At 40.6% G+C, this 14,547-nt stretch overlaps 1 protein-coding gene across 2 annotated transcripts in view; it reads right to left on the minus strand.

Moving 5' to 3' along the window:
- Positions 1-2,701: 2,701 nt before the first annotated feature.
- Positions 2,702-14,547, minus strand: part of sec24a (SEC24 homolog A, COPII coat complex component) — a 54,982-nt gene continuing 43,136 nt past the window's right edge. For both annotated transcript variants that reach the window (XM_034177956.1, XM_034177955.1), the window contains 6 exons: positions 8,340-8,515; positions 5,683-5,820; positions 5,314-5,418; positions 4,602-4,694; positions 4,388-4,491; positions 2,702-3,942 (listed from right to left, as the gene is read on the minus strand). In XM_034177956.1, coding sequence (XP_034033847.1) covers positions 3,828-3,942; positions 4,388-4,491; positions 4,602-4,694; positions 5,314-5,418; positions 5,683-5,820; positions 8,340-8,515 — 731 coding nt within the window. In that variant the 3' untranslated portion in view covers positions 2,702-3,827. The remainder of the gene's footprint in view (positions 3,943-4,387; positions 4,492-4,601; positions 4,695-5,313; positions 5,419-5,682; positions 5,821-8,339; positions 8,516-14,547) is intronic.

The following is a 14,547-nucleotide window of genomic DNA, read 5'->3' on the forward strand; positions in this document are numbered from 1 at the left end:
AAGAACAGGCTCTTAATAATTATTAACTATCGCAGACTATTTTTTTTCTCAAGATTTGTTTTTGCATAAGTTTGAAAAAACAGATCATAAGTTTAGGATAAATTACTTATCATGAATTTAATTTTCGAAGTGGCATTAATGACAACACTCATACTGAACATAATTTCGGTTGCATAGACTGATTTTGGAGATCAAGCAATAATTGCAGATGGGCTTTCTGAGGTCCCAGATACCTTTTCTGATTTCCTTTTCTAACTTTCAGAATTTAGTAAATTAGCATATGGTCCATTGATACTTATGTGTAGACACTAGTCCCTAGAGGCAACTATTTTTGGTTTCAAATCTGGGCAAATGCAGTCCCAGAAAATTCTGAATGTGACAAACAAGAAACAGGTATTGTGAACAAGTCAATGCTGCTAAAAATACAAACTTGCAGAAACAAAGATACTATTCTGACACTGGTTTTGCACATACTGGCATAGCATGTTTCAAGTACACACATATATGTCAGAAGGTGGGGGGGTCGGGGTACATACCATATTCTGACCCCTCATTGAAAATGTGGAGGAGGAGTCTTTCCTTTTTTTTTGTTGGAAATTTTAAGTAAAAAACTAGAAATCACGTGCATAAGTATTCACACCCTTTGCTCAGTACTTTATTGATGCACCTTTGGCAGCAATTACAGCCTCAAGTCTTCTCGAGTATGATTCCACAAGCTTGTTGCGCCTGTCTTTGGGCAGTTTTGCCCATTCCTCTTTGCAGCACCTCTCAAGCGCCATCAGACTGGATGGGGAGCATCGGTGCACAGCCATTTTCAGATCTTTCCAGAGATGTTCAATCAGATTCAGGTCTGGTCTCTGGCTAGGCCACTTAAGGACATTCCCAGAATTGTCCTGAACCCACTCCTTTGATATCTTGGCTGTGTGCTTAAGGTCACTGTCCTCCTGAAAGATGACCGGTCACCCCAGTCTGATGTCAAGAGCGCTCTGGAGAAGGTTTTCATCCAGGATGTCTTTGTACATTGCTGCATTCATCTTTCCCTCAATCCTGACTAGTCTCCCAGTTCCTGCTGTTGAAAAACATCCCCACAGCATGATGCTGCCACCACGCTTCACTGTAGAGATGGTGCCTTGCATTCACACGAGTGTGTTAAATTTTTGTCTCATCAGACCAGAGAATTTTGTTCCTCATGGTCTGAGAGTCCTTCAGGTGCCTTTTGGCAAACTCTGCACAGGCTGCCATGTGCATTTTAAGGAGTGGGTTCCATCTGCCCAATCTACCAGGCCTGATTGGTCGATTGCTGCAGAGATGGTTGTCCTTCTGGAAGGTTGTTCTCTCCACAGAATGCTGCAGCTCTGACAGAGTGACCATCAGGTTCTTGGTCACCTCCCTGACTAAGGCCCTTCTCCCCCGATCACTCAGTTTAGATGGGTAGCCAGCTTCTGGTGGATCTGAACTTCTTCCATTTATGGATAATAAAGGCCTCTGTGCTCACTGGGACCGTCAAATCAGCAGAAATGTTTCTGTACCTTTCTCCAGGTTTTTGTTTCAAGACAACTCAGTTTCAGAGGTCTACAGACAGTTCCTTTGACTTCATGCTTTGTTTGTGCTCCGACATGCAGTCAACTGTGGGACCTTATATGTAGACAGGTGTGCGTCTTTCCAATTCAAATCCAATCAATTAAATTTACCCCAGGTGGACTCTAATTAAGCTAGAGAAACATTTTTAATAAATTTACATAAATAATTCTTGATTCAGATGGCAGTACTGAAACCTACTCGTATAGTTGGATGTGGCGAGCACAAACACAAAGTGTAGTAAGGTTTTGCAGCACAATGATTCCTACCAGGTTGTCAGGCACAGCAGAGTAGTTTGGAACTCCCAAAACCTGCCGGAGAAAGATGGGGTTGCAGTTTCTTCTGATCCACTTTTTTGTATTGTCATTATGGGATATTGTTTACAGAATGTTGAGGGGGAAAAATGAATTTCAATCATTTTGGAATAACGCTGTAACATAAGAAAATGCGGAAAAAGTGAAGTGCTGTGAATACTTTATGGATGCACGGTACATTGTTTCTGTGCGCTTTGCCTGTCTGGGAAGAGCTTGTGGGATCATGAGGTAGCTGGACTGAAGTGCTTGGCGATGCTTTGCAGGAGGATTAAGGTCCGAGCTTTTAGGCTCCTGGTGCATCCAATATGGTCGCTGACGTTTCAAACCAGTGCACTAAGAGGACGACTGGATATCTTTGGTACCAGGTCTCTCCAGAGAATCTTTGGCACGACTACTGGTGGAATGATATTCTTCAAATGAGTGGATACCTGAAATACTTGTATTGTGAGGGCTTGCCACCTGCGATAGTGTGGCTACATAGTGCATTTCCATATGTGAACAGGTACTTTGGGCTGGGAACCCCAGAAACTGGATGAGCCCCAAGAGACCTTCTATGGCAAACAAGGACCTCTGAAGACCAGGATGGACCTACTGCGCCACTGGTTACTAATCAGGACCCGGGAAGGGGTGGTGAATTTTGGAATACAGAGCACTAGCAAATGTTCCAACATGTGACAATCACAAATCTAATCCTTTGAACAAACAGCAATAGGTTTTCTGAGAATTTATAATATACAACCAAAATTTTTTTTTAACCAATATTCCATCTTTTAGCTTTTGCTGACAGCCACTTACCCACAAAAACAATGTACATTTAGAAAGTCCCAACATTTTATTTTCTCATTTCACTTTTAGGTTTATACTAAAATCATCAGCATTTATTCACTTTTATATAATGCAGTCTTTTCAATATACAAGTATCAATAAGCATGATTAAAAGATCACAATGGCTTTATTATATCTGTTAAAGAATTTCTCATATCTATTATATTAAAATATTTTTTATATATAGTCTGTATTTTAACAGAGGCTTAACAATAAAAAGTGAGTTCCCATACAAGGCAATTATAGAATTTAATCAGTTTGGGAGTCTCATAAATTAATCAAAAGAAAGACAAAACAGGATGGTAATGTCGTCAGAGGTGTTCTGAATGTCCACACAGAATGACACAGAGTGTTTGAAGGAGACCAATCACTGCTGCCGAAGCCACACGGTCAAGGCAGCAGAGATCAGTGAGGTTAATCAACCTTTAAACACCTTGAACATTTGTCATCTACGACAGAGTTTAAAGATTTGTTCGACACACAATTATAATAACTAAGAAATAAAAAGACATTCTGCCCTTCAGTACTACAAGAGGGTATAGTCAGAGTCAGGCATAGAAATACTCACGGTGACACCCAATAACAGTCTGAGTGCAAACATACCAACTATCCTCCAACACCAAGCCTTAATCATATATACTTATTTTAGTAAAGACAACTGTGCTTTGACAACAAAAACACTTTGCACATTGATTAGCCTGGACTGTATTGTGGTCATACCGCTGTTATCGTTGTTCTACAAGAATTAACACTGATTCATTTGATCACTGACAGTCTGATCGCTGCTGTTATGATTCCTTAGCTTTATCCTCCAATGCTTCAACTGTAGGTTTGACGTGTCAAATAAGAATCAGAATTAAGATTTTCCCATTTATCTGCCCCGGCTGCCAAATTGGTTTGATTGCGGCTTCCCATCAGTTCATGTCACCAGATGATTATTTTTTTTTTTTTTTCATACCGATGCTGGAGCACAGCGGATGATGGTGCAAACAAGGCAACCACGAGCGTCTCCTGCTTACAGGCACACACCATGTACATATATATTAACACGCATACACTGATGTGCGTCTTCGGTTCCCCGGCTCCTCGTCTCTAAACTCCTGCTGAAGATCATTTGGAGATTTGTTGTTGGAGGTGAAGGAGAAACTCATAGTAAGACAGGGCCGACTCTGTTCGGTCCTCAATCATGTTCTGCAAAAAGGTGTTTTTTAGTTGGCTCTCTTCCCTGTTACAAAGAGAAAAATAATACATTTTAAAACAAACTGACATCAGCAACAATCAGTGCTATGGGGAGTCAATCAGTAGTGCCAATGTTCGTCTTCAGTAAATTCTTGATTCACATAAACAGTTTTAAAATGGTTTAATTCCCAGAGTGATGCTCAGGGTATTTTTTTTTTTTTTTGGCTTTCATTACGATGAAAAATTGATGATTTCACACAAAACTTTAAATTTGTATTTTCCGGAATGTACGACATCACAATTTCTTCTTACACCAATTTGGTCCTGTAACTTATGCTCCGTGTGACCAATATACCACTCAAGGAAATAAATAAAAGCAAGCATGTGTACATTATTAATAAAGTGGGTAGAAGGTGAGAAACTTTAATATGCAGAAACACTTGGCACACTTGATACCCCACTTGTTTGTACAAAATATTGTCCATGTTCACCTGATAACATATAGGGTAGGGAAAAAAGGCCTCTGATCCCTCAGCCAACCAATGAAAGCTCTGGTTCTCTGTGACTCAGCAGTGTCCAGCTCAGGGAGCAGATACTATAAGAAGAGTCAAAGTTGGTTTTCATGAGCAGTACTGTAACCTACAGTTGGATGTGATCAGCACAAACACAAAGTGTAGTAAAGTTTTGCAGCACAATGATTCCTACCAGGTTGTCAGGCACAGTAGAGTAGTTTGGAACTCCCAAAACCTGTGTGAGAAAGTTGGGGTTGCAGTTTCTTCCGATCCACAAATACATAACCTAAGAACAGAATTCAATTACCAATACTGGTCAATGACAGATAGAATGACTTGCAAATTGGCCAACAACCAATTATCAGTTTTGCAATGCATCGATATTAAAAATAAGCAGTTACATTTTTTTTTAATGCAAGACAATTTGGGTAAAGCTGTTACTCAAACCTGTCAGTGCAATGGATTCAGACACCACTACGGTTCTGTTGCTGTTAGATCTCAGTGCTGCATTTGATACCGTGGATCATCATATTCTACTTGATAGGGTGACAAATCACTTTGGGATTACTGGGAATGCCCTTGCATTGTTGATGTCATACTTGACCAGTTGTTCTCACTGTGTCTTGTACAGTAACACTACTTCTAACCTTAGTGACATGAAGTTTGGGGTTCCACAGGGGTCTGTCTTATGCTCCCTGCTTTTCTCCCTTTATACAGCATCCCTTGGGCACATATTGCGGCGTTTTGGGATTACCTTTCACTGCTATGCTGATGATACTCAGTTATACATCCTGATAACTATATATATATATATATATATATAAACAAAATATTCAGAAAGAAAACAGAGCTGAACTTTCATTTTCTGTTGCACTTATAATAATTTAGAGCTGAATGTGCCCCACCATTCCAGCATCCATGAGGATGGCTCCGTCCCTGCAGAGTTGTTCTCCACACAGCTGTCGGACTCTGGGCTGAGGGATGGTCCGATCATTGATGTTCAAAGCTCCCTGATGAAAGAAAAAAGAAATATAACGGGGCGCTCTCCAAAAATGTCCAACTCCAAGAAAGTGGGCAGTATGCAATACAGTGAAAAGACATTGCCGCCGCCCCCCCCCCCCCCCCCCCCCACACCAAAAAAAAAGTCAGGAGGGGAAGCAAATATTTTCAAGGCAGAGTATCGAGGGCCACTATTCCACTGGCCGCTGCACGTAAAGAAATCTGCCAACGTGATGAGATTTGTGTGTGTTGATGGGAAGGTTCATGTCCCTCACCTCATCATTAAGGTCATCAATGCGGTAGAGAGCAGGATGGATCATCAGCATTGCATAGGCCAAAGGCTGACACTTCAGCTGAAACATGGCAAACACCCGCTCATCCAGCCTGGTGCTGGTACCAGTCCTGAAGGCTTTCTGCAGCACGCACGCACGCACACACACGAGACTGCATCAACAAAACTGCCATAATGTTAAATCCTGGTGTTTGTGTCACTTTGTTAAGTAGAGTCACTTGTGTCAGAATGATAGCAATAATATTGCTAAAGAATAACTGGAAAAACATCACAATATTTTGATATATCCAAGTGACGTGTGGCAAAATGCCACAGTACAGTGTAGATGGCCAAAAAAACCTCAACAGTGTCAATTACATAAATACACAATACATACAAACATACATATTGTGTCAATGCGCTCCCCCTGCCAAAAACAACTGGAGTAATTTAAATGCTTAAATGCACCCAATTGGAACTTTGTTAAAAACTGCATGTGATATTCCGCTGAATGGCTTCATTTTTGGGACCTTGTATCTTTTTTTATTGGATATTTTTATTTGCAAAATAATATTTTAAAAGATAATTCTTCAATAAAATACTGAAAAAAAATTATTGCTAGATTTTATTTATTAGTAAAACTCCAAAATCAACAAGAGTCATGAAGAGATGAAATGTCCCCCGGTCTCCACAAATCAGTAATACAAAGTGTCAGGGGGATCATCCAAGTACACCCTTATGCTAATTATGAATGAAACTGGTCAACTGAGTCTTGAGCTATTGCACAAACAAGGGGGGGAATGGACAGATGGACACACACACACACACACAGAGAGAGAGACAGAGAGAGAGAAGGCAGTGATTCTTATATTTACTTTGATTTGGATGCATATTGCGTATCAGAGATCCAATGACACGAATCGCATCGAGTAACTGTTCAGAAAGCTATTGTGAACTAAAGATATTTCATGTTTTGAGTGGTCAACATCATTTTATTTGTTAAATTATATCCAATTTTGCATTTAGGGGTTGCAACATATTTCAAAAAAAGTTGGGACACTGAAGTATTTACCAATTTTTAACGCTGCCATTCCCTCTCACAACATTTAACACATACTGACAGAGAATATCAAGCAATGAAGAGTTTCAGGTGTTATTTCGTCTCATTCTTCCTGCAAACTCAACATCGCCACACATTTTCTCTTGGGGACAGGTCAGAACTGCAGGCAGACTGTCCCATTTCTATGCCCTCACCTTCCACACCTTGCACTGTAAAAAAACTGCACTGTGAAAAGATGCTGTCTTGAAGGTAATATATGTTGCTCAAAAATCTCACTGTACTTTTTTGCGTTCATGCTGCGATCACAGAAGTGTAAAGTGCCTTTGCCAAGGACACTGACATAACCCCACACCACAACAGACTTTGGTTTTATTCTGCATTCCACTGTACTCAGAATTTAGTCAAGGCAAAACAAACCAAATAAATAAATAAATACAAATAAAATAAAACAAGCTCTAAATAGGACAACTGCATTGAACATTTTTCCTGACCACATGCAGTGGGACACACTTTGATCAGACATTGGAAATACAGACTCAGAATTAACAACTTCTGTTGTGCAACTGAACGCAGCATTAGGACTTGTCCCTGATACAAGTCTGGATGGTCCTTTTTCTGTTTGGTCTGGAGCACACTGTCCAAGTTTCTTTCATAAACGATCTTGAGCACTGTTTGTCTGACCAAAGTACACATTTCCACAGTGTGGTGGTCAAACCCAGATGCCTCTGAACCCATAGAATTCAATGCCGCTTCAGGACAACATTAATATAAGACTTCTTGACTGCACAGAAATGTTTAAAGTGCCACTTTATTGTTTGGCAAAGGTTTCCCAAAAAGGTTTCCCTTGCCCATGAGGTTATATCAGGTATTGATGAATGACTTCTTAATGCAGTGCCTTCTGAGGGGACAGAGACCACAGGTGTTCAGCCCCTGACCGACTGAAACTCTTCCTTTAATTGTTCATTAATATAAACCATCAAGGAAGAAATACACAATCGGTAGCAGTCTTTTCTCTCTCACACCACTTTCAAATGTTTAAATAATTTTCAAACTCATTTATTGACAAACTGGAGATCCTCTGCCTAGTTTTTCTCCTTACAGATGCTGCCTTTAGTGGAATCTGTTTTTGTACCAAACCTTGATTACAATCGCCTGTTGATGTCACCTGTTTGAAATAACTACCTGTTTGACCTCATTATTAGCCATAAATTGAACCATCCTAACATTTTTTTAATATGATACAGGCCTGAAATGCAGGAATGGATATTTATTAAAAAATGAAGTTGAAACACAAAACATAAAATATATTTGGTTCGTACTGTCTGCAATGGAATAATAAAGTAAATGTAAGGATTACTGCAGTTATTTTTAATTGTCTGTTCAATATGCATTTTGTGTACTGTCCCACCTTTTGCTGATTTGGGATTGTAACTTAACCAAAGGATGAAGTGATTAATGAGAAAATAATCAACATGAATCACACAATAATAACTAAAATTTACTGATTAATCAAAAATGAATTGATCAATTAATCAATCACAAAAATAATTGCTGGCTGTAGCGCTAGTTCAAAAAGCACAGAACTTCAAGCAGGAACCTACCTGCTTCAACAGAGCAAGGATGTAGAGGGGAAACAGTCTGAGGCAGGCTGGAGCGAGCAATCCCGGTTGCTGAATGGTCAACACAGACTGCCGGTATGAAGCCAGTGAGTCAATGGCAGCATTTGTCATTGCATCTCTGGCATCACCAAGGCTGGTTGTCACAGAGCGGTCCACAGCTGGAGGAGGGAAACCCCCCCCAAAAAAACAAGATAGTTAGACTCCTTTTAGAACTGGACAGCAGACACCTTTTTGGAAGTCGGTGTTACTTTTACTCAAAGTGCAGAACAGGGTTGCAAGATGAAAATATTTTGCGCAGTTGTGAGACAAGCTATTTCTGATACTTGAAAGCCAGTTACCGGTCCTTGTTTTCAGTGTGTAAAAGAAAAAAAAAGGAAAAGAAGAAAATAAATGGCAATGTTTCCTTCTTCACAACAGAGCAAAAAACTTGAGTGTCCAGATTAGACTGGGCTAAATGTTAAAATCAGAGTGCTCAAAACATGAAGAGATAACAATTGGTGTCTGTAAATCAGTCCCAACAGACATCTACACTCGGTATGTGATGGTTACCACAGCTGTCACCACTCATCACCATGTGTCAGTGGCAGTAAGTGGATGATCACTTGCTATAATTTATCATACAGCCAATGTTTACTCACAGGAATTTGACTCAACTTGTCCAAGTTCATCAAAAATTTCATTCAGGTCTTTAAACTGATCCAATAAATATCAGTGTATTTGTAGCCAGTGCAGCCAGAAAGTATTTGACACTGCACTTTTATCACGTTTTGTTATGTTACAGCCTTATTCCAAAATTGATGAAATTTATTTTCCCCCCTCAAAGTTCTACACACAATACCCCATTTTGTTTTTCTTTTATTTATTTATTTTTTTTTGGGGGGGGGGGGGGGGGGCTTTTTTTTTTGCATACTTCTTAAAAATAAAAAAAATAAAAAAATCTCATGAAGTAGTCTTTCACAGTCTTTGCCATGAAGCTCAAAATTGAGCTCTGGTGCATCCTGTTTTCACTGATCCTCCTTGAGATGTTTCTACGGCTTAATTTGAGTCCACCAGGGGTAAATTAAGTTGATTGGACATGATCTGGAAAGACACACCTGTATACATATAAGGTCCCACAGTTGACAGTCAGAGCACAAACCAAGCATGAAGTCAAAGGAATTGTCTGTACACCTCAGATAGGATTGTCTCGGGGCACTAATCTGGGGATGGATAAAGAAACATTTCTGCTGCTATGAAGATCCCAATGAGCACAGTGGCCTCCATCATCCATGAATAGAAGAAGTTCACATTCACCAGGACTCTTCCTGGAGCTGACCGCTTGTCAGCCACCCAATCGGGAGAGAAGGGCCTTAGTCAGGGAGGTGACCAAGAACCCAGTGGTCACTCTGTCAGAGCTCCAGAATTCCTCTGTGGAGGGAGGAGAACCTTCAAGGACAACCATCTCTGCAGCAATCCACCAATCACACCTGTATGGTAGAGTGGGCCAGATGGAAGCCAATCCTTAGTAAAAAGGCACATGGCAGCCTGCCTGGAGTTTGGCAAAAGGCACCTGAAGGACTCTCTCATGGTTTGAGAGAAACAAAATTCTCTGGTCTGATGAGAAAAAAAATTGAACTCTTTGCCGTGAATGATAGGCACCATCCCTACAGTGGCGGCATCATGCTTCACATGTAGACAGGCACACACCTGTCTACATGTAAGGTCCCACAAATGACAGCGGATGTCAGAGCACAAACCAAGCATGAAGTCAAAGGAATTGTCGGCAGACCTCCAAGACAGTATCGTCTCGAGGCACATATCTCCTGCTTTGAAGGTCTCAATGAGCACAGCGGCCTCCATCATCCATAAATAGAAGAAGTCTGGATCCACCAGGCCTGTTCCTAGACCTGGCTGCTTGTCTAAACTGAGCGATCGGGGGAGAAGGGACTTAATCAGGGAGGTGACCAAGAACATGATGGTCACTCTGTCAGAGCTTCACCATTCTTCTACGGAGAGAGGAGACAGCCATTTCTGCAGCAATCCAAACAATCAGGTCTGTATGGTAGAGTCACAGAAGCCACTCCTCAGTATAAGGCATCTGAAGGACTCTCAGACCATGAGAAAAAAAACTTCTTTGATCTGATGAGAAAGATTGAACTCTTTGGCTAATGCCAGGCATCATGTTTGGAGGAAACCAGGCACCATCCCTACAGTGAAGCATGGTGGTGGCAGCATCATGCTGTGGGGATGTTTTTCAGCAGCAGGAACTGGGAGACTAGTCAGGATTGAGGAAAAGATGAATGCAGCAATGTACAGAGACATCCTGGATGAAAACCTGCTCCAGAGTGCTCTTGACCTCAGACTGGGGTGACAGTTCATGTTTCAGCAGGACAATGACCCTAAGCACACAGCCAAGATATCAAAGGAGTGGCTTCAGGACAACTCTGTTAATGTCCTTGAGTGGCCCAGCCAGAGCCCAGACCTGAATCTGATTCAACATCTCTGGAGAGATCTGAAAATGTCTGTGCACCGATGCTCCTAACCCAACCTGATGGAGCTTGAGAGGTGCTGCAAAGAGGAGTGGGTAAAACTGCCCAAAGATAGGTGCATAAAGCTTATGGCATCATATTCAAGAAGACTTGAGATTGTAATTGCTGCTGATGAGCAAAGGGTGTAAATACTTATGTACGTGTGATTTCTTAGTTTTATATGTTTAATAAGTTATAAAAAAAAAACCAAAACAAAACAAAAAAAACAACAACTTTCATGCTATCACCATGGGGTGTTGGGAGTAGAATTTTGAGGGATAAAAGTGAATTTACTCCATTTTGGAATAAGGCTGCAACTTTAATTTCAATTTATTTTCATTTGTATAGCACCAAATCACAACAAAGTAGCCTCAAGGTGCTTCACACAAGTAAGGTCTAACCTTACCAACCCATAGACCAAGCACAGGCAACAGTGGTAAGGAAAAATTCCCTCTGATGATTTGAGGAAGAAACCTCAAGCAGACCAGACTCAAAGGGGTGATCCTCTACTTGGGCTATGCTACAGACACAACAGACAATACAGGAAATTATACAGGAAATTTCGGGAGATTTTGCAACCTAAAAAAACGTTGAAAAAGAAATACTTCATGGATGTACTTTAAGTGATAAGAGAAGCTTATCAGTGTTTACCAGTTCCTGGAGTAAACACACAGTTCCTTCAGTTCCACATTTTAAAAGATAATTATAAACAGAAGTTCTTCAGCACTATTTTCTCAAAATACAACCCCTGGCAAAAATTATGGAATCACCGGCCTTGGAGGATGTTCATTCAGTTGTTTAATTTTGTAGAAAAAAGCAGATCACAGACATGACACAAAACTAAAGTCATTTCAAATGGCAACTTTCTGGCTTTAAGAAACACTATAAGAAATCAGGAAAAAAAAAATTGTGGCAGTCAATAACAGTTACTTTTTTAGACCAAGCAGAGGGAAAAAAAAATATGGAATCACTCAATTCTGAGGAAAAAATTATGGAATCATGAAAAACAAAAGAACGGTCCAACACATCACTAGTATTTTGTTGCACCACCTCTGGCTTTTATAACAGTGTGCAGTCTCTGAGGCATGGACTTAATGAGTGACAAACAGTACTCATCAATCTGGCTCCAACTTTCTCTGATTGCTGTTGCCAGATCAGCTTTGCAGGTTGGAGCCTTGTCATGGACCATTTTCTCCAACTTCCAAAGATTTTCAATTGGATTAAGATCCGGACTATTTGCAGGCCATGACATTGACCCTATGTGTCTTTTTGCAAGGAATGTTTTCACAGTTTTTGCTCTATGGCAAGATGCATTATCATCTTGAAAAATGATATCATCCCCAAACATCCTTTCAATTAATGGGATAAGAAAAGTGTCCAAAATATCAATGTAAACTTGTGCATTTATTGATGATGTAATGACAGCCATCTCCCCAGTGCCTTTACCTGACATGCAGCCCCATATCATCAATGACTGTGGAAATTTACATGTTCTCTTCAGGCAGTCATTATAAATCTCATTGGAACGGCACCAAACAAAAGTTCCAACATCATCACCTTGCCCAATGCAGATTTGAGATTCATCACTGAATATGACTTTCATCCAGTCATCCACAGTCCACGATTGCTTTTCCTTAGCCCACTGTAACCTTATTTTTTTCTGTTTAGGTGTTAATGATGGCTTTCGTTTAGCTTTTCTGTATGTAAATCCCATTTCCTTTAGGCGGTTTCTTACAGTTCGGTCACAGACGTCGACTCCAGTTTCCTCCCATTCGTTCATTTGTTTTGCATTTTCGATTTTTGAGACATATTGCTTTAAGTTTTCTGTCTTGATGCTTTGATATCTTCCTTGGTCTACCAGCATGTTTGCCTTTAACAACCTTCCCATGTTGTTTGTATTTGGTCCAGAGTTTAGACACAACTGACTGTGAACAACCAACATCTTTTGCAACATTGCGTGATGATTTACCCTCTTAAGAGTTTGATAATCCTCTCCTTTGTTTCAATTGACATCTCTCGTGTTGGAGCCATGATTCATGTCAGTCCACTTGGTGCAACAGCTCTCCAAGGTGTGATCACTCCTTTTTAGATGCAGACTAATGAGCAGATCTGATTTGATGCAGGTGTTAGTTTTTGGGATGAAAATTTACAGGGTGATTCCATAATTTATTCCTGATAATTGAGTGAGTCCATATTTTTTTCCCTCTGCTTGGTCTAAAAAAGTAACCGTTACTGACTGCCACAATTATTTTTCCTGATTTCTCATAGTGTTTCTTAAAGCCAGAAAGTTGCCATTTGAAATGACTTTAGTTTTGTGTCATGTCTGTGATCTGCTTTTTTTCTACAAAATTAAACAACTGAATGAACATCCTCCGAGGCTGGTGATTCCGTAATTATTGCCAGGGGTTGTACTATGAATAACATCACAAGGCTTTTCCTGGCAACTCCAGCGAAACTCAAGCATGTACATCTAATTCAATACTTCATTCCAGTTAAGTCCACTTAAAATGGTTCTTGATACCCTTGTCTCTCGGACATCACCCTCAACATTCCTCTTGATTATTTTGGCCATAGTCCAGGCCGAAATTGTAATGTTTAGGGGAGGTGATGGTCTAGTGGTTAAAGCGTGGGACTTGAGACCAGAAGATCCTCGGTTCAAATCCCAGACTGACTAGAAAGTCACTAAGGACCCTTGGGCAAGGTTGTTAATCCCCTAGTTTCTCCCGGTGTGTAGCGAGCACCTTGTACGACAGCACCTTCACATCGGGGTGAATGTGAGGCATTAGTGTGTAAAGCTCTTTGAGCGTCTGATACAGATGGAAAAGCGCTATATAAATTTACCATTTCGCACAAAAATAGTTGTTGAAAATTGCTCAGAATTTGAATGATGGCACTTGTCAGAAATCCAGGAAGGTTTTTTATTAGATGCATTTTGATTGGCTGAAAAGGAGCTGTATCTGGAATGAAATTTTGAGTACTGTAAGATGGTAAGGCTAGTATGGTTCCCCTTTGCATGTAAATGGATTTTAAAATGGTAAATGACCTGCATTTATGTAGCGCTTTTCCACTCAAAGCGTTTTACAATTATGCCTCACATTCACCCACTCACACACCGATGCCAGGGTGCTGCCATGCAAGGTGTTCACTACACACCGGGAGCAACTTGGGGATTAAGGACCTTGCCCAAGGGTCCTTTGTGATTTTCCAGCCAGGCTCGGATTTGAACAGAGGATCCTCTGGTCTGAAGCCAAATGCTTAACCACTAGACCAGGGGTAGGCAACCTGTTCCAGAAAGAGCCATGAGGGTGCAGGTTTTCTTTGCAGCCACTGACTCCACCAGGTGATTTCACTGATTAACTGATTCCATCTGCTCAAAGTGATATTAATCAGTAAAATCACCTGGTGGAGTCAGTGGCTGCAAAGAAAACCTGCACCCTCATGGCTCTTTCTGGAACAGGTTGCCTACCCCTGCACTAGACCATCACCTCCATTTAATAGAATAAAGTGTGCAAGAGGATACCAGAAAACTGTATTTATGCAGTGGGTTGGGAAAGCAATTGACAAAAACAAAGCCAGCTCCCCCACTGGCAACATTTTCTCTTCGGATTTTTCTGATTTAAAAAATGGCTCAGCTGTAAGCAAAAATCTCAGAAATCTGCAGGAAATTCTCATGCCTGAATATA

The sequence above is a fragment of the Thalassophryne amazonica genome, chromosome 9 (genome assembly GCF_902500255.1).
Source record: "Thalassophryne amazonica chromosome 9, fThaAma1.1, whole genome shotgun sequence".
Taxonomy (NCBI): domain Eukaryota; kingdom Metazoa; phylum Chordata; class Actinopteri; order Batrachoidiformes; family Batrachoididae; genus Thalassophryne; species Thalassophryne amazonica.